Source organism: Cyprinodon variegatus, unplaced genomic scaffold, assembly GCF_000732505.1.
Source record: "Cyprinodon variegatus isolate N-32 unplaced genomic scaffold, C_variegatus-1.0 Scaffold35, whole genome shotgun sequence".
NCBI classification, from domain to species: domain Eukaryota; kingdom Metazoa; phylum Chordata; class Actinopteri; order Cyprinodontiformes; family Cyprinodontidae; genus Cyprinodon; species Cyprinodon variegatus.
This window is the reverse complement of record NW_015150488.1, coordinates 613,353-638,547: the sequence shown is the minus strand read 5'-3', so window position 1 is coordinate 638,547 and position 25,195 is coordinate 613,353. Positions and strand designations below refer to the sequence as shown.

Sequence of the window (25,195 nt, the reverse complement as noted above, 5' to 3'; positions counted from 1 at the left end):
GTCCTTAGACAGAAATTTATTGGAACAGAAAGATGTTCTACGTGTCAGTGTGAAAGGTTCCTTTCTATTCCTATCATTAAATCATGAACATTAGCCTAAGTGAGACCTTTTATTGGATCTTATTCAGCTTCTCTTGGAGCTCCTGGGTGGGTTACCAGCACCTTTGGAGTCATTTAAGAGGCTTTTAAACCATTGAATTATCAGTGACTCAGTTTCTTTATATTGATGCATGTTGTGTTGCCTTTTTAAAATATTTTGGCCAACTGCAAGCTTTTAAAATTCTGTTAAAGTAATTTTCATCCATCCATCCATTTTCTAACACGCTTATCCCAAGTGGGGTCACGAGGGATGCTGGTGCCTATCTCCAGCTGTCTACGGGTGAGAGGCGGGGAGAAAAAACCTTGGTCAGGTCACCAGTCCATCGCAGTAAGGTAATTTTTATTATTACTATTATCATTCAGGTCTGGCTGAAATTAGGTCAGAATGTCACAACTGAAACTTAAGCCGAAACACATAACCAACTATGAGATTAATCTTTTTTTAATCCTTTTTGAAAAAGAAATCAGCCCCAATTCCATATTTTCAATTCCAGGGAACTGTTCGTTTTATGATTCGTCAACAACAACATATCAAAACAAATCATCTGTGTCAAGAACTTTAATTTTTCAACAGCACAAACCATGAATAACTTATTATTGCTCTTTCTAATCTGCATCTAAACAACAGAGGCTTGGTCATAATGGGGTACATGGTGCTTGCAGGATAGTGCAGATCTGTTTTCACATATCTTTATCTGTTAAATTAAATGCAACATTAAAATACCTTCACATTTTTAATGAAACTGTGCTCTTTTGATCTTATAAGACAATTAAACAGCATGTCTATCATCCACATGGGAAAGTGGGCCTACAAAATGATGCTAACAACATATTACTGCATACTGAAAAAAGGAAACAAATGAGATGGGATGGATGGCGCAACTTTAAGAGAAATCTGACGCATATGACTATTAACAGCGAACGAGATTGGTGAGAAGGATTCCTGACAGAGAAATAAACAGGACTAGATATGACACAATAAGGACACCAGCTTGGATCCAACTAGGGTTTTTCATAAGCCAGACTCTGCTCAGCACATGACCCAAAACTGAAAAAAAAAAAAAAAAAACAAGAACCAGGCCAGACATGATACTATAACAAGAGCTTCATGTAACATTTTTATGCATAAATTATACAGGGAGAACATTAATTTTCTCAACAATATTCACTTAGATATCAAATAAATGATGGTTAATAAGGCCTGAGCAATGGCACTTCAGATTACAACACCTAAAGTAATGAAACGAAGATTCTGGCCATGCATGTTTAAATCTTAAGTGCAAGCAACACAGCAGGAAATAGTTACAATTGTTCTAAAATATTTTATAAGACGGATCATGTAAGCAGATATTTTCTGCATGTTCAATCTTTTCTCCTCGAGGGGATTTCACAGTGTAGACAAACACAGGACTATTTCCTGGAGCAGATATAATACTTTTACATCGGTGAATAAAGAGATATGTTTGGTGCTTGAAATTCTGCTGAAAATGTTGTAAGAGTCTGGATGCATTTTGTTCCTTTCAGTAGTTTTGAACTCTTTAGGGTGCATGCGTTTCCATTTCATGGTCAGAGTTCGACTCCTTTGACCAGCGCTGCCTCCAGGGTAATGCTGAAGTCGTTCAGCGTATGAAGGATGCGACAGAGGGAGTGTAGGGCAGCCCGGTCCCGCAGCAGAGCTCCATCCTCATATGTCCGAGCTGTTAGGGGACACTCTGCCAGCAGGGGGAACCACTGGGACAGTAGCCGGTCCCTGCAGAGATGGACAAATAACACTTGGTAATGGTGTCAGTATTATCTGAATAAGTTGGAAGTATTTTAACTTAACTTAAAAAATCCATATACAATAGTTTATCTTGAAGAAGCTTATTTTAAGGAGGTCAAATGTTCATTATCCATTATCCAAAATGTCTTTGATAAGTTAATATCTCATTGGAGTAGCCTCTTCTAGCCTAGACATTAAAAGCGGACAATTGAAACCTGCATGGCATCACCAAAGTATAAAGGAAACAGACCCTGAAAATGATCTTTTGTTGACATGACAACTCTGTAAAATGTATTTTTGTTTGTCCAAAGTTCCTTTAAATCCACCATGTACTGATGTCTTCAGCTTTCTCATTTGAATTTAATTCTAAAAGGTTTTGGTTTTCTTTTTACTTTAAATCTAACTGCAATAGAGCAGGTTTGGTTAGCAGATACACTCTTGATAGAGGTTAGACTATGTAGACAAAAACTTTGCTTGCAAACTTTCTTTAGTCATTAAACTAAATTTTAGGCAATTTAGACAAAAATGTAATTACAGGTGTGGACTGAAGGATTTGAAAGTCAGTTTATTTATTCAGCACACAGAATCTCCTACACTGTAGGCGTAACAGATCTTGTCATAGCTTTTTTTTTCTTTTCTTTTAAATTTCATGTGATTTATGTTGCCTTTACATTTTTTGCTACTTTGCCTAAATTCTACCTCTTCGTTAAAAAATAGGGGAAAAAATAAAAAGAAATGAAGGTTCACCTTATTCCCAGGCAGACAAACAGCTGGAATTTTCCCTCCTTCCCGATGTTCCGGGGAGAAGTGTTTATGGCGTGGACGTAGCGGCACAGCGAGTCACAAGGTGGACCTTTTGGTAGAGTTGATCCCTGCAGGTCTCCCATCTGATCGTTTGTCTCCAAAGAAACCACGGCTTTTTCTATGAGGAAAGATTGACGGATTTACATGAGGAACAAATGCTCAGTCATACCTTGCTGCATGAAACCTTATATGAGACACTACCATTGACAACCACAAGATGGAGACAAGAAGCACAAACACTCATTGAGAACTGACTTACCCACAAAATCCCAAACAAAAACATTCCTCTGAAAAAGACGGTTGGATCTGAACCCGTGGAGGAGGAACTTCTCCAGAGCTAGGACCAGTCCTCCTTCGCCACATAACAAGACTGTCAGGTTCCCTCTCTGAGATTACACAGAGAAAAAGGTTTAGTAAGAAACAGGCTCAAAAGAGGAAAATGTAGTTTATTCAATCTTTATCACATTAGCAGTGCTTTCTTCACACATGAAAAAATAACATTGAGGGATGGAGATAATGAACAGCGATGTGCAGAATTCTGCTCCCCTTAATTAAACAGCTTGTCAGGCTTTCAGCTCAAATGAAGTGAACAATGTTTAATGGATGTATACACAATAATGAGGCTATCACAGAAACGCACCTCCTGCTCAGGTTTGTGGAAATGCTTAACAAGGTTGTTGGCCGCCTCCCTCAGGTCCTCCTGCACCTCAGCAGAGTGCATTCCTGAAAACACAAGCAGAAATTTGAGCATCTTTAATGCCATTTCAAAAAACAAGTGGAAACCAGAGCATGTCGTGACACAAACAAGTAGGTCAGCTATTGTTTTCTTTGTCAGTAACGTACTGCTTCGGCCACCCAGCGATCCCAATACAGTTCTGACACTCTGAGATGGAGACGCTAGCTCTGGAGGAGTTCCTGACCACTTCCCAGCTTCCTCTTCAGCTCCAGGAGACACCAGCTGACCGATGAGGACCCTCTCCAAGCTGCCATCACCTACGCCTTTCCCCAGCCATCGGCCACACGGAAACCTGCCAAAGGAAAATACCATTTTCATCACATAGAAACATATTCTGTTTTCTCCGGCTGTGACTCAAACCACAAAATGTATTCCAATTTTGGGTTGTTTCCATGATTTTGGAGGAATGTAATGTGTTTGTATGAGGCTTAATGTAATTCAGTGTCACCGTCGAGGTTTAAATAATAAAATCTGATATGAGTTTAGTTCTGTTTAGCTTGTGATTGTCAATTGGAAACAAGTCTGCATAGCTAGCGTCAATTCTCTTGGTAGGTCAAAAGTTTGTGTGGACTGTCGCACATTTTCACACAACATTCATTTTTATACATCTCCAGTTTTATATTAAACTTTGTGTTGTAGGTTTTTTCACACTTCATACATGAGGTCCCAGATCTTACAGAATGGGTGGGGGGCCATTAACCATAATTCCCTGTGCAGTCTTTGTCTTTTTTATTTTTGGAAAATGATACTGCTTTTAGTTACAATTTAAAAGTACAGCCCTCTTTAAATCTCCCTGTATTTCATAATTCAAAATCATACACCAGTTTCCAAAGTCATTATGACTAACACCATGGTCCTGTATGATTTAGATAACTCCCTGGTGTAAAAAAAAGCTGAATCTAAGTAATGATGATTTCCAGTTTTCTGCAGAACTTGATGGCAAGGTGAGGAGCTAATTCATCCATTAAAATCATGATTTACAGAAGGAGGGTCACAACTAAAACACAACGGCCCTTAAGGACAGGAGATGGATTTCTTTGCTATATAGGCAACAAAGCAGTCCACGGTCTTTGTGAAATACATCACCAAGATAGTCAAAAACTGTTTCTTTTTCCCACGACATCAGAGAAAACAGTAGATACAAAATAAACTTTCAAATGTCTATTCATTTTCTTTTCTTGGAAGTATGAAACAGCAGATTTCACAGCATGACGTAAAGCCTTTGATTTTTGGCGAAGTGCCAGCAGGAGTCCCAACTGAAGCATGTGTCTTTAAGAGACACATAATGTTGTATTAGGTAAAAGGAAATTACCCAAGAAATATATGATAAAACGCAGCTTTCTTGGTCTTTAGGTGGGGAAAAGGGACATTTAAGTGAGCACTCACCTAGCAAAAAAATATGTGAAAAACGTGCTACATGCTATTCCTAAAGGCGGCAAATAAAACATCGGGAATAAACTTCCGGTCCTGACGGTGCAGGAGACCCCATTGGCCAGATCTGCAACAAAGCGTCCTAACAGGGCAGGTCTGGGTCTTGACAGTGCAGGTTTGCAGCCAGACCCCTTTCGCTTTCCACACATTCATCCCTAGTTTTATGTCAAACCCACCTGGACTGTTTGTTCCTAAAATGTTATCTGATCCAAGCACACAGGTATAATTCCAATAGTAGGAATAGCAGGGGTAAAACCAGAGGGTGAGATTCACCTGTAGGTGTGTCCTGTGATCTCGTTGTACACCACCACACAGTCGATCAGACACTTGGCCAGTAGGCCCGAGTTCTCCTGCACTCCCAGCTGCAAGGTGCTCAGCCGGCCCAGGTTCTTGCACTAAAAGAAGAAGCAGATTAAGGATCTCATTATATCAAGTCTGCTCTGAGAGAAAAAGCTTTTGCATTCCTATTTTAGAAAAATCTGTGGACCTTAGTGAGAGTAAAGGAACTAAGGCCTTTTTAAGATTTTTTTTTTTTTTTTACCAGTAAAGACTTCTGATAATTTAATCATCTATCAAGTTTTAATACCCACTGAATCTATCCAGATGGTCCAGACTGGCCGAATTTGAAACATTTTTTAGGACTACAATTAGCTTAAGTAAAGACCCATAAGAGGTACAAACAATAAGTTTAGTAAGTCATATTTTTAATTTTATTTTCTGTTATAACGTAGGAGATTTACATTTATTTTTACCAAATTAAGTCGAAATTTGGTAAATTTCTGACAGTTTTCTTTTAAACTCTGTCAGTCAGTTAAGGTTTTTACATTTCAATTTCCTATATTCAGTTTTTCTATTCAATATTCAGTCAGCTTTAGAAAGTCGGTAAGGCATTTTAGACAACTTTTGAAACCTTATTTTCAAACCAAACCTCATAAAATGCACACTTCCTTGTAGGTTAGTAACAGATAATGTAAAAAGAAATCTTTTTATTGTGATTACTTAATCATACATAAGGTCCCTTTCAGCAGCAAATTGCTATTAGTGAAAGCAATTTGCTCATGCAAATAGGCTACCTAAAGCATTAATAAAGAATGAATGGCTTATTCTAAAGTGCTTTTTATGACTGATGGCAGAATGAAGCAGGATAAACACAGACAAAGGGGGGACTCTTATACTGTGATGCTGTTGCTGGTTCCGTGTGTATGAAAAGAAAGCCTGGCGCAAAGGCCCATTATCGGCCCACTGATATTAAGAAATTAAAATTTAAAAAGAATAGTGAAAAGGAAGCCCTCTCTGTCCATCATTCTGAAGATAGGTTTCTAGAGTAAATTGTTCTTTCTGCTTATGTTGAAAAATGCTTGACACAGAACCAAGTTATTCCTGGAGTAAAACAGCATGAAAGAACTCAGCATTAAATGCATGATAAAAATAAAAAAAACCAATGTGGTCTAAATCAAATAAAAAGTCAGTGATCGTAACCACAAAATGATCAAAAATACAAAATGTTAAATTTTTAATGCACAGACAGTAAAAATCCTAAATTCATACCAATCTTTCTGGATGGTGCACCCAGACATCTAATGCACATCTCTTTAAACATTTATGAAAAACTTCATCCTGAGCTTTTCTCCCTAAAGGCAGCCACCATCTTTTTATTCTTTGGGTTGTTTTGGAATACAAACCTGAAAAAAGATTTCCTGTGAATTCTTTGGGATCTGCCTAACTCCTGAGTCGCCCAGCTCTCCAGAGACACACACCCAGGGGTTAACTGTTGCCATGGCAATGCTCAGCTTCTTCATGGGAATTATAACAACACGGTACGGAATACCTAAGGAGGAGAAAAAGGACACCAATAGGATTTGTGTGCATTTTTTTTAACACTTCTCTATAAATTCAAATGTTTTTCTGACACTCCAAAAAGACCTGGCAAAAGGCCTGGCAATAAAGTCAGATGGGTGGGGATGCATGTCGTAAAACACAACTAAAAGCTGAACGTTAGTGTCTCTTTGTGTCCTTTAGGGTAACAGGACTGCCAGTAAATTCTACTATTCCGGTGGTCAGGTTTATAGGACTTACTGATGGAGGTGAAGGTGCGGGTAAAACAGAGGTAGTCCACAGTGTTGAGGGAGAGCAGGTGATACAGAAACTGTTCTCTCTCTTCCTCGCAGAGCAGGAATGCATGAGGTTTATACAGCTGCCTGTGGGGAAAGCATGAAATCGATATATAAAAAAAAAAAAAAATAGTGGATAAGTTTCTAAAAGGAAACTCAAATGAATGAAGGAATGCAGCTGTTTGAAAATCAAAAACTTGTTGTTTTTTAAGAAAATGTAACAAAATTGATTTAAAAACGGATTTCATTTTCTTTCAACTTGGAATTTAATGTAAAATAGGTATGGAGTATGGAGAATAACTACCGTTAAAGAAAAAGTACAAATATTACAGAATTTACCATGTGAAACCTGAGCTGTTGTGAGGATGTTTAAAAACCAAAAGACAAGAACAAAATGGTGTTCATTCAGAGCAAATATCTACAACCCGTAGCTCTATGTAGCTTTGTTACATTCCTCACTCAAATGTCTTTTAATTATTAAGATGTTAGAAAAATTGTCTGGTTTCAACAAGTTTTCTATTTTTCTCAGTCAAATAAAAGTAAAAGATAAAATGAGTATTTCTAAGTTTGTTGTCTCTATAATTCGGCTTAAAACTCTGCCCTTTTTCCTTCTATCAAATCTGTTCAAATAAACAAGGAATTTGATTTCAGTTCCCTCCTTTGTCTGAGTTTCTCTCAAACACTTTAAATAATATAGAAGATAATAATACATAAGAAAGAAAACACACATAAATATTAGCGTAAATAATTATAGACATGGCACATTCTATTTCATAATGTTTGAAAGATTTATCGTTCTAAAACATAGAAATAAAAAAAAAAATATATATATATATTTTATCTAACCCTAAATCAAAAATGTATTTGTTTAACTTTAATTTAAGGCATATTTTTTTCATAGAGACTAAGTATACTAGGAGCATATTAAGCTTTTAAAAGTAATAGACTCCAAATTCAGTGTTTGTTAGCAGATTTAAAGGTGCTTTTTAAAGTCTAATGTACGCCAGTCCTTAAGCTAAAAGCAATAATTACTTTAAGTAAAGACAAACAAAAAGATTGCAATTTTATGAGAAGTGGAATTGCCGTATGTCCGTGCCCTCTTCATTGTTCCTGTGTCAACACAAGTTTAAACTCTGTGGAGAACTAATTAAAAACAAGCAGCTGAGAGGCCCATCCTCCAACATTTTAATTTAGCTATTTGCATAGTTTGTTGTAGAGTCCTTTCATGCAGCAGAAAAAAAAAAATCCAAAACACATTTGTTCTCTGATTGACTATTTGTTGGTCTAAGTGCATGTATGCATGAATGGCGATTGTTCTGTTAAATTCAGGATGGATACATGCTCCATAATAGAGCAGTAAATTCAGACCTGAGCAGCTCCTGGTTTGTCAGCAGCTCTTTGAGGTGTTGGGACAGCATTTTTTTCTCCAGAGCCAGATGGATCCAAGCTCTGGCCTGGCCCACCTCAGACAAATCGTCTCTCATGGTTTGGATAAACCTAAAGCATTTAAAAAAACACAAATTCAAGGATGATAGGTCAGAAAAAAAGTCAGGGAATTATATCTTTAAATGAAATATGTTTTATCTATAAAAACCTCATGTCCTGAATTAACGATCCTCTTTGGAGCAAAGAGCCATCCTCAGACAGCCTCTGGTCCAAACAGTTTGAACCTGAACAAAAAAAAAGAAAAGTCAGCTTTGTAATATATTTGCACACAAACTTAAAAAATGAAAAAAAAAAAAAAAAAAGTTCTTACCTGCTACATCTACTGGGGCTTCCATCTTCTCCTGAGCAGCCTGGTAGTGCAGCAGATGGGACCAGATTGCACACTTTCCCTGTTCATCACAAACACATTTATCACCATCAAAGCAGTGTGAGATGTGTTGTGTTTGCAGAGGTCTGTCAGATTCTATGTCTGACCTGTTTGATCTGCAGGCCGTGGCCCCAGGTCCTCTCTAGCAGATCACACAGACCGTGGATGAGAGTGTTTTCCTGAAGCCCGGTGATATTGGCTTCTCCCTGACCCAGCTCCACACACTCTTTCCCTATCCTCTCCATCAGCATTCGCTTAGTCTGAAAAGCACAAAAAAAGAGGGATCAACTCCATTATCCTTGAGTTGTTTTAAAGTGCCCAACCTCCATCCGAGCAGAGAATGAGAACACTCACCTTCAGACGACATTCCCGCAAAAGACCATCAACAAACTCCCTGTGGGTCTGAGAGACAACTTCGGGTGACGGGTTGAGGAGTTTTGACTGTCTGATGGTTCTCCTTGTAAAATTGGGTTTCTATGAATAAAAAAGACCTGCAGATAAATGACAATCCTTCTGAGGTTTGAGTATGTATAGCTGTGTGTCAACAACAAATATTTTTACCTGTTTGGGTTCAATGTCCGATCCAGTGTGTTCAGAAGCAGTTATCCTCCTGGGTTCAGTCCTACGTGAAGCTTTTACGCGACTAGAATACCTGGACACAGAAAATAATACAATGTACTGTTATAAAAGCATAGATCTGTGTACGGATGCTTTGAGTGTTTTAGCTTGCCATAGGGATGTATTGGTAGTGATGTGTTTCTAGGTAGGCTGCTTATGGAGAATACATACTGTTAGGATCTGAACTTCGTTTGTTGCTCCTGCACCTCTACAGCTGTTTTCTGGTGGATTTTTTTTTAGAACAAATCTGTTTTTAGCCCTGTCTTTCATGTCAAAACTCTGTACTTGTCCAAAGTTATATTTCCATGCCCTCCATCCTCTTTAACCTATTGTTAAAGTCTTACAGATACCAGTATTTCAGCAGACTAGCAACAGGAAATTAAAGGCTCACTTGTACGCCTGTGCAAGAACGTCAGCCTGCAGCTTAGGGAAGTATCCTGGGTGATGTCGGCCCTGGCCGATCCTCATGTCCAGCAGGTGGGGGTGTATGGCCGTGTGGTCGCTCTTCAGCAGCCTGCGCTCGATTGCTTGAGCTGCAAGCAAGGAGAAAAATAATCTGATGTCATTTTTTTAATAAAACAAAACCATCAAACATGGTTAACGTGGGAATGAGAACACCTTGAAGCAGTTTGTGTTTAAATGTTGAAACAAGTTGAGAGCATGATATGTTTAATCAGGTTCTTCAGAAAAAATACACAAAAACATCTCTCTGCTTTTAAAAAGCAAACTATGAGTGTGGAAAAAACCAGGAGGAGAGAATCAGTAGATCAAATTGAGTTACGCAGGTTTTCTGTTTCCTTATTCGAAAAATACTGTAAAACAACATATATTAAAGCACTATGTTCTCACCAATACATCAATAAATGACACCAATATGGAGCAGATGGAATTAGTAAATATGAATAAAGCCCTCATTTGTACTTGTCACATCAGCCTAAGTAGTGCATAATTATAATTTCATATTTCAATTATAATGGCTCACCGTTATATAACTCAAGACATATGAAGGTCTGCACATTCAGTACCTGACTCAAACAGAGTGGTGCATTTCCTGTAAGGACGTTTCCGGGACTCCTCGTCGCTTATGTCATACAGTCGCTCTCTCTCCATACGGCTGTCAAACAGCTGCTGCAATGGCTCCCGGTCCACCCACCGCGATATGACCTTCCCATCGATGAAGGAGGAAAACATGGAGGTCTCCAGGAACCGGGATAAGAAGTGCAAGTGTGTGGCTGGCTGAACTGAAAGAAAAGAACCCTAAAGCAACAATTGTTGTTGATCTGTTAGTGGAATAGGCATTACCAGTAGTTTTAGTAATGTGTCAGTTATCTGCTGAAGTACCTTGTCAAAGCTGCAAGTGCCTTCTCTATTGCTCAACCAGGAGTCCAAATCCATTGCACTGTTGACAATAAAGTCCTCATATCTGCCAAACATGGCAGCGAAACGAAGAGCAAACACCTCCCTCAGCTGAACATTTAACTTTGCAGCCTTCAGCTCTTCTTTCTCCTCTTCAAGCACGTGCTCCAGTGTCTTTCCTCCCTCTGATGCTTTTTCTCCTCCACATCTCCTCGCTAGAGCCTGGAGCCTCTCCAGCACAGCCAGCTCCTCTCCTCCCAGGTTCCCATTCCTCCTGTCCTCCATCAGGTCCTCCAGCACCAAGCTGCTCAGGCGTGGGGAGGTGGAGCTCGTTGTGGTTTTTGCTGTCATTCCTCCCCGTGGAGGGAGTCCAAAACTCAGCAGTACCTCACTTAGCTCCTGTATGAGCTCAGTCTGATCTGGGAACAGTGGGATGTCTTCTGGGGCTTCAACACAGTGGTTGTCAATGTCCACAAAACAGAGATTCGCCTACGGAACAGAACATAAAAGCCTACCTTAGCCAGCATAACAGGACATAATCAGCATAATTATGTAGATAATGTGGCTGAGCTCCAATTAGCTGTGAAATAAAGAAAGATGTAATCATTTGAAGGCTTATCTTTGCAACAAGAGATACATCAGGAAAATATTTTGTCAGTCTCAAGTTATAAAAACCTGTGCAATACAATCCATAAATCTGCTGAGCACAGCGTTCCTAAAGAATACCAAAAGAGGGGCAGGGATTTTAGAAAAGCTGCCCGGTAAGCAGCAGTCAGCATCAATGCAACCTTCAGCAGTGACCCAAAGCTGACAGTTTAAACCCTCTGGGATGCAAGGAGATACATTGAAGAGGCGGCACTTTTAGTCAGCTCTCTGCAACATCATCCACCCAGTCCTAAATTTGAATCATTATGTTAGCAAAAAAAAAAGAAAACAAGGAAACATGTTTTAACTCAGTTAAGTTCATTAAGCCAGCACTTCAAGCTCAAAGGTCACCATACTCATATAATTAATGATAAATAAAAATGCATATCTTTTCATTTCTATTAATTATTCAGTAAAGCCCATTATTATGGATTTGCCAGGCTCTTCATTTCTGCTTTCATCCCCCTGGAGCAGTCTTACCGCGGCCTCCTTTCTGGTCGAGAGCAACTTCAAAAGGGATTCAGCGAGACAATCATGGAGCATAAAGCAATCTAGGATGCAAGCATTGATGTGAATTGAGGACAGCTCCAAGGGATTGTGCAGAGCCAATCACAGAGGGGTGGGGGGTGGAGTGGGCATGAAGCAAGCATCTCATCAGTAAAAAGGCTTTAAGAAGCTTCTTTTAAAAACATGCATATATATCTGAATCCTTAAACTGTGTTTGAGTGCACCTCCATTGCAACTCCATTTAAATAAATATTCCTTGAAATAAATGTTTATTACAGTGTTTATCAGAATTTAATATAAAAGAGAACACAAACTGGAAAACAATTGTGAAGGTTGAAAGTAAAATATGGGAATTTTTTTTTTTTTTTTTTTTTTTTTTTACAAACATAAATCTTAAATGCTCATCATGTTTTCATGACAAGCACTAGGAAGTCACAGTCTACAGCTAAATCCAATCAGAAATCTGTGATAAGACACACTAATTATGTTCAGATGATTGAGAGGAAGTCAACCTGCTAAATGCGGCAAATACTTGAGAATTAAAAGGAGTTTTACCTTTAAGCATGACTAGGGCCCTAAATATGCAGCCAATTATACAATAGACTAGACAAAATCTAAGGCTGCCTAGTCAAATCCCTGTCCTCCTACTGACTGATTATCTGTAAGAAGACTTGAAAATTGCTAACCTGACAACAGCCATATGTTGTCAGGTTAGAAAATTGCAGCTGTGAAACATCAATCTGAAAAGGTTTGAGCCAATTTGTAAGAAGGAAAAAATCTCTCTCTTAATGTGTAAAGCTGGTAGATGCATACATTTAATAAAATATGGACAGAGACTGATATAAGAGCATACAAGAATATACCAGATTTTCTTTTTTTGCATGTAATGAAGGCAAACAGGATAATGGTCTTTTACATAATATCTTCAACCCAAAATACTTCCAGCTTCCTTTTTACCTCATGCGGAAGGTGGAGGGAGGATCGCTGAGCTCCGTCTCTGCGCTGGATGCCCATCAAGAAAGGCACTGGAGCATCAAGGAGGTGATGCAGTGGTGTAGATATGATGGGCAGGTAGATGTGCTGCCACTGAAAGGGGAACAGCAAAGTGGTGATGCCTTCTGCCACCATCATCAAACGCTGGTAGTCTGAGGAACAGTTAGACAATAACAGGAGTCCGTTACCATTAATTAATCCTTTGTACCCAGAAAGGAGATCACTTTAGAGCATTTAAAGCAACATTTCAAAACAGCTGTCAACAATAATTAAATCCCCCCCTTAGAAAAGCACAGCAAAATAAATGATTAGATAATATTGTCTATTTTCAAGTCAAAGTTGCTTCAAACACAGTTTTGTTTTAAGTTCATGCACAAAAAATATGTTTAAATTATTTACATTGTTTAGATCCTATGTAATAATGGATTGGGGTTCTGTACACAGGATATGAGTAGTCAGTAGCTTATCTTAATAATTGTGGGTATTTCCACTTTTGTGAAAAAGATGTTTTGCTACTAAATCTTTCTTATTTACTATTCTAAAAACACTATTTGATTCATCTTTACATTGCAGTAATGTTTGGATTTTAGCTTATGTAAATTTAGTGTTGGTCCATGATTCATAATAGACAAATTTATCCAGCCTACTCTGACCAGACAAACCTAACATGTCCTGCTGTGAGAATGACTTTCACAAACTGACGTCATTATTCTACCCCTGCCCTGTTAAAATAACGCATCTACCTTGTGATTATTTATGAAGAAAAGCAGCTTTCAGTTGATAATATTCCAGTGTTGCCTTTTTAACACAGAGAGTCGGACCATATGAATTTTAAGCTCCAGCTAAACCAGGCTGTCAGATTATTTTGGGAATTCTAGGAAAATCACTGGCTTGATCACAGCTTAGAAACCAGATGTACTCTGCATTTAACACTAAGTGCACTATAGATGTACACTTTGGAGGCCTCAAAGATTGTATGCATAACACTAAACTTGGGGACCCAAAATAATAAAAAATAAAAGTGAGATTGTGACATAATGCAATACTTAACTAAAACACCTGATAATTGACATAATGCACTCTATTCCTTACATTTAGCCCATGTTTTAGGGAACCTGTTGGAAATCAGTGGTAATGGACAACAGACACATGGTTTGTGTCTCTCTACCTTTTGATCTAAAGTATTTAGAGTGGTTAAACCTGAAGCTGAGAATGATACATGTTAACAAAATCTTTATAACCACCCGAGATGAAAGATAGGAAATGCAGAATGCAGTCTAAATGACCGCTTCTGAGGTTTAATTCATCTCTTTATGATGCTTTTTTAATTACAGTTGAAAACATTAAAACTATAGTTGTGTCCAAATCCAGAGGCTGCATCCTGTGAAGGACCTTGTTCAGTCCTTCTGGAGCTGCAGACACAAAGTCAGAATGAAGCAGCAGTTCTAGCTGTTTCTGTCTCCATTGCAGCACAACTTCTGTTGCCTAGCAACCATATGGCATGAGGCATAGATCCGTGAAGCCATTGGAGCCAAAACATGCTTATTTTTTTTATATCCTTTATCATGACATAGAAAGAAAATTGTATAAAATGTACAAATAAAACACCTATTTTAGAAGCTAAAATTTGTTGTTTCATTTATTTCAATGTCTAAGGGAGGAGGCCCAGGGGGAGACCCAGGACAAGCTGGAGGGACTCGGCTGGCCTGGGAGCGCCTTGGGATTGCCCTGGAGGAGCTGGCCCAAGGAAGGTGAGGGATCTGAATTATTATTGTCTGGACAAAAATAAAAAGTCAAACAGGGCCTGCCGTAAGCATTCTTTGTTTTGATTTTTTTTTTTTAAAAGAGCTTAAGAAAAGTGTTCTTTCGGAAACTATATAAGCCTGGGGACTAAATAAAAAAAAATACTATTTGTTTAGAAAAGATTTGTCAAGAACACAAAGTCCAATTTTGAATCCATAATACTGAGGATACATGTAATATTGTCTAGAACCTGACTATCAGATATATGTTGGTTGTTTTTTAAATCCCTCAGGAACTCCAGTAGTTGTACAGATTGCAGGTATGATTTATAGAAATGAAAATATTTATCTAAATATCAAAGAGAATTTGAAGTCAAATAAAACTAAAGCCTTGCTTTAATTTTAGCTCATATTTGTTAAGTAAATACATAATTTAGATAGGCCAAATTTTAAACATTTTTACACCTGACTGAATTACAAATATTTTTTTAGCTTTCAGCTGGTAGTAAAACTCAGGTGTGTACTAAAGCTGATGTGCAAAGAATAAGCTGCCTGATCAAAGAGAGGGAGGTACGACCAATGGGTGGGCTGACAGGTGCCAGAAGCATAATAAACTGAGCAGATATTTGAAGCTAAAAGCTACATTATCACCTAAAAGCATATTGAAAGTTCATTTTTGGTACGAAAGAAAACAAAGCTATCCTTTCATCGATTATCTGCCACATGTGTCCTGATCACAGTCGCTGGTGACCATCTTCATCAATCTATGGTTGAAAGGCAGGGTACACCATGGACAGGTCTCCAGTTCATTGCAGTGCAACAAATGGACATGCAACCATGAACACAGCCACCTTAAGCTGATTTAGAGATGTAATCAACCTAACAGTTATGTTTTTGGACTGCGGGAAAAAGCCAGAGTACCTGGTGAGAGAACCCATGCATGCAACATGAACCCCCTTGAAGCAATGCCAGAAGATCCTACCTTATCACTGAGCTATGATGTAAAAAAAAAACTACAAATAAGGCCTCTTGGCCTGAATTCGGACACTGCTAATATCTACTCAAGGTATGATGCTGACTGGTACAAGCTCTTTGCACGACCCTACTTCACAAAATCTGACCTGCCCCTTTAAGTGAAGCAGTTTATTTTAACCAGCAAGCCTTTCAAAAACTCTCTGTTAAGAATCCAATCTCAAGAAGAGTCATGATGCTACAAGACTCATGCAGTTTAATCTTGATGCCTAATTCTTCATCAACAATCACAGAGATATATAAATGCATATGTTTCATTGTTAACATATTGTAACTAAAATGCATGGAATGCTATCTGCAGATTAGGTTGGTTATCAGTGTAAACATGCACATTTTCAGCACGTATAAATTAAGTAGCAGAAAACAAGAGGAATAATCTTTTTTAACACTATCAAACAAACAAAAAAAATCAGAGCAAAGTGGACTACAGAAAGTATACTTATCGTTTGTTTACCTTTGGAGTACAGCAGGACTTGTGTCTCCAACAGTGCACAGGTAAGTAGTTTAACCATATTGTCCACACCCAGCAGAGAGAACACATCTCCCAGAGGATATTCCCCCAGTGGTAGCTCCCCAGGCCCAGGCCGCTGGCAAACAATGGGCCCCTGCACGCCATGGAACCTCAGTGAGCGTCCAGGTGGAGGCAAGGGCACTTCATACAGGATGTTGTAGACGTAGCTCTCTAAAGGGAGAGGTGGAGCTGTCTGGGATGTTACAGCCTGGTGAAGCTGAGCCAGAAACTGTCGTGAAGCTTGCAGAAAGGGGAGCGGCGTGATGATGCAGAGGGCTTTGGATACATACAGCGTGTCACGCGCTGCGTCGAAGGAGCCCACGCAGCCCAGGCAGCCAGAAACTCCTGATGTTAAAGACTCTGCATCTGACTCCTCCAAGCTGCTGGCAAGTGAGTCCATGCTGGAGGTGGAAGGGGTGGAAGCGGAGGAAGATGCGGAGGATGAAGGGGAGGACACTGAGGAAGAGGAGTGGTGCTCCACGTGGTGCATCTGATAGAGAGTCTGCATGGCTGTGATAATCTGAGGATTAGTCACCTCCTCGAAGAAGGTGTGAACAAAACCGTAGGAGCGTGTTCCATCATCAGAGGCGATGGTGAAGGAGTGAAACTGTGGGTCTAGGCTGTCCGCCTGTGTGCGGAACGACAGACCTCTGGGCAGGCAGAGCTGAAGGCAAAAAAAGCAGCAGAATTAGAAAAAAAAAGGTCCCTTACATTAAGTAGGAAAAAATTATTTCAGTTATGCTGCTTAAACTTAAATAAGAATCTATCAATGATGTATGAAACTACTAAATAAATACGGTTCATCTTGTCAGACAACATTTGCTGTTGATGCACAATAGACAAAATATTTTGAAAAGAAGAGAAACCATTTTCTTATCTGACTAAAAGAGTCTAATAACAGGCAATTAAAACATAAACATTTGTTTTGTCTTTGTATTAAAGGTAAGGACGAGCTTTTATTTTCTGGGCGGATAATCTAAATAAGCGGACCACCTAACTGTCAATCATTCTGGTGATATGTTTATGCAACGCCGTCCGACGTGCGTCACATTAGCTATCTTTTTCTTCGCATGCGCACTTTCGGCCGCATATGTGTGGTGAGCTACGGTTTCAGACAGTCATGAAGTTCACGTTTCTCACAGCGGTTCTTTGAAAATGGTAGAGGGTCGTATAAGAAAAAGTGTCTACGAAGTGTATGAGAAGAAAAGAAAGGCCTCAGAAGAGGCAGATATATCCCAGAATCCTCTGCGAGGAGAGCTATGCTTGCAAAGCTCTTGTGGTGACTAAAAACAAAAAAGGCGCAGGCACCGTGCAGTGAAAGAGGTTTTACATGACCAACAGAGCAAAGAAGCAGTGATCATCTGTCCGAACAGTAAGTTAAACGAGTTTGCTATAAAGTCCACTATATAGTCCTCACTGTATGTGGACACAGTAAGCTTGTATGAGCTATGAGAACAGCACATTTTAAACAGGGCGTGCACGAGGAGAAATTGGCTTGTGCATGCTCTTGCATTTTTTTTTTTTAAAGTGGAGAGGGCGGGTCTTTTAAAAAAATCCTCCAAAATACCTTTAAGATAATCTGTAGTTAATTTATACATACTTTAAAGGAAATAAACATGGCATTTTATGATGTAAAAAAATTTAGAACATGCTTCTTTCTTTAAAACTAATATTACATATGATGCTAATTTAAATAAAATCTTTAAATCATAAATGACCAATTTTGTGTTTTCTTTAAATATTTCAGCTTCTTTATAAGTTAAAGCCATCTGTCAATGATGTAATAAGCACCTGTTGACATGGGCTACGTTCACACTGCAGCCTGAAGTGACCCAAATCAGATTTTTTTTGCCCATATGTGACCTGGATCTGATCTTTTCATGGCAGTCTGAACAACACAGATCTGATTTTTTCCAGTCCAACCCAGGCCACTTGGCTATGTGGTCCTGAATCCAATACAAATCAGATCTTTTCAAATGCGACCTGTGTGTGTGAATGGCCAGGTCGGATTCATCCGACCTGAACGTCATTAATACCCGACAAAGGTCACTATTATGCGTCTTGCTACGCAGAAGCGACAAGAAAAACAACAACCAAGGCAGATGATGATGTGTAGAGCAGTATTTATGTTTAACCATATTGAAAAGTTTTTATGGTTGGAAAAGACCGCTAGATGAGCGCCGGCACTACCATCCATGTTTACTTCCAGAAAAAAAAGAGCATGCTGGCCTGTGGCGTCATTGCGTCCTCTACTGCGCATGCGGGACACTTGCGTTGTATGACTGCAGTTCACACAAGAGATCACATACAAGTCGCATATATTTGGAAATATGAACGGTAACGTAAAAAAATCGGATTTCGCAAAAAAAAATCAGAATTGAGCATCAAGGCCTGCAGTGTGAACGTAGCCATGATGAAACAAGACTTTTTGAGAAGTCACAAGTCACTTTTCTTCTCTGCAGGTTTCAGATAATGCTCTTTGACTGTCACTGACTCAGCCAATTAAAATGTTGTGCATCAAGGACAATTATAAAGCATCAAGTGGCCAGATGTTATTGGCATGCAGAGTGTGAATGCACTTCAAGGACAATATCAAACCAAATCACTCCGTCCATGCTTCATTGGTATGCTGCAAACAGTTATATGGCAATACAAAACTGGGATCTAATCAATTTTTAAGCTCTGTTGAGTAGGAAAACACATCAAACTCCTCACCATGTTGACAGCATCTTTGTTGAAGGGGTTTCTGTCTGTGTTCTCCGGGTAGTGAACCAGAACCTTTGACTTGAAGGACCGTCGAATTGGGCTCTGCTCGAAACCCTCACCTGACAGACAGAGAAAAGGTGGAAGGCTGTTTTTATAATTGTGCAGGAATGAGCCATGAAATCAGAGCTTATTATGGTACATAAAAGAGGAGAGATGCATAACTCAGACAGGATATCCTTGTCTGGTGCAGAGAGGACACAGAAAGTAATTTTTTTGTTGGCAGCAAGGATGATGCTGCTGTAAACATGGAAGAAGAACCCCGGTAAAGGTTATGCAACTCATTAACAAGAGGACAGAAAAAAAGATGGGGGGAAAAGGGATATATCACTGTTCCTCATTAAGATTCTGCATGAACTGAATTCTTTTTATGCATAATATAGTTACAGTACATATATTCAGTCCTCTTCTGTCCAGTTCTGCAACACTAAATCTGCCTGACTGACAACTTTAAGATGCCTATGTCTGCTGTGAGGTATGACGCAGTAGTTTCAGGCTTCAGGAAAGTCTGCCTCACCTGCCTACAAAATGACGCACAGGACGCTTAGACAGGAGACTGCAGCATGGAGCGAGAACAGAGCACAGCCCCACATTAGGCTGAGTCAGTTTGGTAGGTGGGAGGAAACAAAGAAGGAAGGGGGAGTCAGGGTTCTTTACTAAAGGAGCGAGAGGGGGCTTATAGGCGAGTGGGATTCTTGTTTCCATGGCACCCATTTCCGCTCTGGCTACGAAGACAGCCATTTAGAAAAATAAATTATAAAATCAAAACAGAAAAAGCTTCCTGTGCATGTTAGCAGTTACGTCATCTTTACCCAGCAAAATAAAACCTCACTAACCTCCTGTTGCATGTTCCCACAGAGGAATTGGCTCAGACAAGATAAGCAACATGTGTAGATGCTATTGACCGCATAATGGGGCAGAGGGAGGAGGGGGGAGGTTTGTTTTAGCACTAGGATCAAGTAGTAAATATCTGTTTCTCTTTGGCTGTAATCACCAGCTCATGTATATACATTCAAACAACACATACCACTTTGCAAGGCTTTTTTTTTGCTGCATTTTGCTAATGCAAATTAAAATTTAATGTTGGCTATCTATTTTTTTTTTTTTTTTAGAATTTAATGTGATAGATCAACATAAAAAGGTGCCTAATTTAAAAGCGGAGAGAAAATGTCATATGTTTTTAAGTTTGTTATTTTCCTTCTAATATGACACAGTGGCATACATGTGAATTTAACAAAAACAATACTGTACCTACATTACAACTGAAAATCTTTTAGGACATGCCTCTGCCTGGTTTTCATATCTAAACTGTTATTCAGAACATATTAATGGAGAGCAAATGGGGAGCGCTCACCTCAAGTTAATACCACACATTCTCAATTGGATTTAGTTCTGGACTTTGACTCGGACATTCAAACATATGTATACATTCCTGTGTAGCTATAGCTGTATGTTTAGGGTTGCTATCCTGCAAGAAGGACCTTCCCATCACCAAAGTCTATTCAAAGTGTCTTCTATGAAGTCTTTCTTCAAGGGTTGTCATTTTTAATGAATTTATTTTTTTACATATCTTCCCACAGTATGACACTGCCAACACCATGCTTCCAAGTAACGACAGAAGCATAGTGTTGGTGGAGTCATGCTGTGGATTTTTGGGATGTTCAGATGTAAAGATAAAAACACTTTCTTTCAAATTGTAAACAAGACTCCCTAAAGCTTTTCCTTGTCACTCATAAAAGCCAGATTTGTTGAGCAAACAAATAACAGTGTTCCTTTTTGGAAGTTTTATCCAACTCAGCTGTTGACTTGCACTAGAGGTTTCATTCCTTGCCTCTAATGCTCTCCTTGCCTGGCTAGTCAGTGAAAGTGAAAAGCCAGGTCTATATAGTTATTACAAAGAAATGGGGGGAATAAATACACATCTCAGTTTTACAGATTTCTATCACCTAAACCCCATTTATCAACTTCTTTCAAGTTCAAAACAATACACTAATTTTTCTTGAGCTATCACAACAAACCCCAATAAAACAGTAAGGGATCTGTTTTTTTTAGAGCAACAAAACAGTGATATAATTTTAGGCATATTAATATATTTGCAATGAAATATAGTCTTTATTTCACTTTTCTTTTTTCAATTTTTGTATATAAACATAAAGGATTCAACTAAAATCAGGACCTTGCTCAAAAAGACAACAGAAAAAAAAAATAACAAAATGGTATCGGCTAGGGTTGAGTAGATCATATATTTGTCCTTTCCCAGAGGGTGAAGTAGCATGACATATACTATGTGTTTTCTTTAGGAGATTAGCATCAAGTTTCTCAGAATATATTTAACCCAAGCTGGATTTTCTGCACACAAGCATCAGATCTATTATTAGACAAATGGTTGCATCTCTCTGCAGTCAGCTTTACATTTTAAAGCAGCTCTGTTCAGCTACAGAGATCTCACCCTGCTGCACTGATGTCATCCCTCCCCCCTCTGTGACCGCCACCGGGCCTGAAGCCTCGGCCGTCCAGCATTCCAACAGGCAGCATCATGTGAAATTTGATTAGGCTGCAGAAAACACAGCGGCATCCATTGAGAAGCTAACAAGAGCAGATTGTCTCTTGGTGGGCTTTCACTAATTACACCAACGCACAAAAGGAGTGATACAGTATTACCTCACCATGGCTTGTACAAGACATGTCCACATGATTTTTAATCTCTGGATCTCAGGAATTTGCTTATAAAGAGACAAAACCTCACAAAGACACAGAATGAAATCCCTTGAAAGAAGCAGGAGCAGAGCCCCCTGGCCTGCTGTTACATAAGCAGATTGTGGGGAGCTCAAATATACAACCAACTGGTATGGTCACTCACAGCAGGGGGGGTTGCAGACCAACTGCTTAGTGCAACCCATTATTAGAAAGCTGTGCATAAGAATCTAATAAGAATTTAAATTTGATTAAGAGTGCAAATAATAACAAAAACAGTTTACATGAAAACAATCCTTCTTCCAGGTTTTTTTTTCTCATTAGATTTGTGACTTTAACCATACAGGAATCCTGGAGGGAGGGATCCATATTAAAACTTTGAATACTTTGGATTATCATTCTTATTTTTGTGTTTATATAGTTGCAAAAAGGAAAAAGAAAAAATCACATCCTGAAGATTTTTTGAGCCAAATCTAAAATGCAAAAAAAAAAACTGATTCAGCAAAGCATTAGGTGTATTACTTTGTTTCGGAAGCAATCAACCAACCGGCTGTTTCACATCACTTATAGGACAGATTCCAGTTCATGATAGCACACTTAATCTCCCATGTACGACATATGTAAGGAGCACCACAAGGCTCTGTTCTCAAACCACTAAACTTCACTATTAATCCTTTTGTTAATCTATTTGACAACAGAACATTGGCTGACAATGTTCTGTTGTCAGAAGAATACTTTAAAAGAAACTAAACAAAAAAATTAAAATAAACTTAACAAGCAGCTTCTCAAACCTGGACATGATGGTGAAAGAACAGCGACAGATAGACTGCTCTCTGTAGCTTCATAGCCGAGATTTTCCTTATCTTTATATTAAAAAAAAAAAGTAATCATTCTAAAAATGTGGGATATAATCCTATAGAGCTGATGAAATTATACATATAACTATATGATTAGAAATTTCTAGGTGTAACAAAAATATTACATTGTAAGATATGAATCTGAAAGCAGCTAAAATGCAAACATTTAATCTGAATAAAGAACATTGTGTTCCTCTTTTAAAAGAAATTCGGTGCTGATTATAATTATGGCCAAAGACTAAGGTAATTAGGATTCTTTCCCCCAAAAAATAGAAGAGCTTGAGCTGAATTAAAAGTTTCATCAATGACTTAATGCCACAAATGAAGCCAAAACTGTCTGCTTTTAGCCACATTTTCCCCCTGAGGAGCTGCTCTAAAGGAGAGGACAAGAGGAAGAGGGGTGTGACTATTGTCTGCTGCTCCAGGACTACAACCTGGAAGTGACGTTGAAGTTATTCAACACACTCTGTTCTGTTTCCTCACAAAACCTCCAGGACACAGACAGGCAACATAAAAAAACAACCAGAACAACACGTTAAAAGGAATAAATAACGTTCAGTGCTGATGCCACTCATACACCTTTCTCATCCTTTCTGGCCAAAACAAATCTGGTTTAGATAACAGAATATCATGTCTGCTATGCAAAGAAGCCAAAACATGGATTGTTATCTGCTTAGAACAGAACAATCCAAATAGCAAAACCTCTTGGTCTTTATTTTCCAGCTGTTTTCCAGTCTTAATTTGCAGGACATGATGTTGTTGTTTGTCTATAATGAAGCAGACCGTAATTCAAGTGTTTAACATTGGATTATTGAAAAACAACAAAATATTCTGGACTGCTGTCATTAAATTAGGATAAAATTTTGGATACTGTACCTTGTTTTTCACAGGCAGGGTGAGACAAAAAGGAGATAACTAAAAAATATGAGCTGTCACTGTAAAATTGTTTTCCAGATCTGTTTTAACTCATGTTTCCTAGACAATGTTAGGTCTGCAGGGATATTTTTTAAAAGGTTACATCAGAGGGATCCTATATATAATGTTATATAAACAGTAGTACATAGTAGTACATATATTTATTTTAAATAGGGCACCCACACAAATAACATTTCCAACAAAACAACAGATTTTGAATCCAAATGAGACACATTGGAATTGGCTTAACAAGAGGATCGTGTATAATTATTATTTTATAATGTTAAATCTGCTGTATTTACCGGCTCCATCGTCTGGCTCCAGGCCCGTCTCAGTGTCCACTCCACACACGACAAAATAGTGGGCGAAGCGGCAGGAAGGCGACCCACCCGTGGCAGCTGTGGTTCCGTTCATTTCGATGCGCTGATGGCTGTGACAGCTGCGGGGTTTTCTTCTATTACTGGAGCCTAAAGCTGGAGATTTTCATAGTGGACTGGGCTCATAATCCGAATTAGATCCCCGCTCTTCGGTTCGGCAGTGTGAACGCTGTGATCCGCTTTCTGAGTGTGATGGAGTCCGGACGATCCAGCGATGGTCATCACGTTGTTCACAGAGGAGGAGGAGGAGGAGCGCTGGGTGGGAGGAGAGAGAGAGGAAGAGGAGTGGGAGGAAGGAAGGGAGACAAAGACAAAAAAATCCGACGCGTCTCCACTAAATCTGCTGCATTTTTAAAGGTCTTTCACTCATTAAGAAAAATAAATTAATATAACTGACATAATCTTATTGTTTATGCTGCACTCTGAGAAAAAACAAAAAATGAAAAAGGATATATGCTCAATTCAGTCAAAATAAAAGCAAAAAAAAAAAAAAAGACAAGTCATGCCAGGTAGGCCTAATTATATTTGGATGGATCATTTTTGCACAGTTAAAATTTTATTCTATTGTTTGGTTTTTATCTCATTTAAAGGATTTGAGTAAACACTGCCAGGGAAAGGTTAGATTCAAATACTGGAGATTTCACATCAAAGGTATTTTGTGACAATTGTAAAAAAAAAAAAAAATGCTTAAAAAAAGATTCTATTGTTAAACATTTTTGTTTAACTGAAACAAATAAGCTTTAAATAATTTAAGAATCCTAAATTTTATTTTTACGGCAGTTTGTGGACATGTAGACAAAAGAAGGTCTCCAGTAGGATTCCTAACATTGGTATGGAAGAGGAATAGGGCCACTGAAAAAAAAGAAAAAAGTTTACTGATTTTTAAATTTTATTTCAGTATGAGAAAAAAGTCAGAATTCTGGCTTTTTTCTCAGAATTCTGACTTTAATCTCAGAATTTGGGATTTTAATCTAGAAGAGCACTATGAAGGAAGAGATGTAGGAGCACTCAGCTTCACTGACAAAGATGTGAGTTGTTTGAGAGGGTCAGTGACACATCGGTGGAAAATCACGGAATTAGGTGACTTTCCCCGGTGATACTATTTCATTAATGGAAGAGCAGAAGGTGATTAAAACAAGAGAGCTAGTTTAGTCTTTAAAAAAGACATGGATACGGCTCAATGCTAACATGTATGTTAGCCGTCAGAATTCAGCCAGAATTCTGAGATTAACGTCAGAATTCTGAGATTAAAGTCAGAATTCTGAGATTAAAGTCAGAATTCTGAGATTAAAGTCAGAATTCTGAGATTAAAGTCAGAATTCTGACTTTTTTCCCCATATTATACTGAGATAAAATTTTAAAATCAGTGAAATAAATAATTAAAAAAAAAAAAATTTCAGTGGCCCTAATCCTCTTCCGTACCATTGGGT

General features: G+C 38.6%; 1 protein-coding gene across 1 annotated transcript; it reads right to left on the bottom strand.

Moving 5' to 3' along the window:
• Positions 1-632: 632 nt before the first annotated feature.
• On the bottom strand, positions 633-23,998 carry LOC107104364 (DENN domain-containing protein 5B-like). Its single transcript, XM_015404360.1, has 21 exons — positions 23,691-23,998; positions 18,875-18,984; positions 16,103-16,823; positions 12,839-13,026; positions 10,715-11,218; positions 10,399-10,630; positions 9,765-9,906; positions 9,317-9,407; positions 9,110-9,229; positions 8,863-9,015; positions 8,699-8,777; positions 8,537-8,612; positions 8,311-8,439; positions 6,908-7,029; positions 6,514-6,659; positions 5,105-5,226; positions 3,508-3,692; positions 3,305-3,387; positions 2,924-3,050; positions 2,608-2,782; positions 633-1,848 (listed from the first exon to the last, which is right to left on the bottom strand). The coding sequence occupies exons 1-21, from the start codon at positions 23,800-23,802 to the stop codon at positions 1,665-1,667; spliced, it is 3,801 nt and encodes a 1,266-aa protein (XP_015259846.1). The 5' UTR covers positions 23,803-23,998; the 3' UTR covers positions 633-1,664.
• Positions 23,999-25,195: the final 1,197 nt, after the last annotated feature.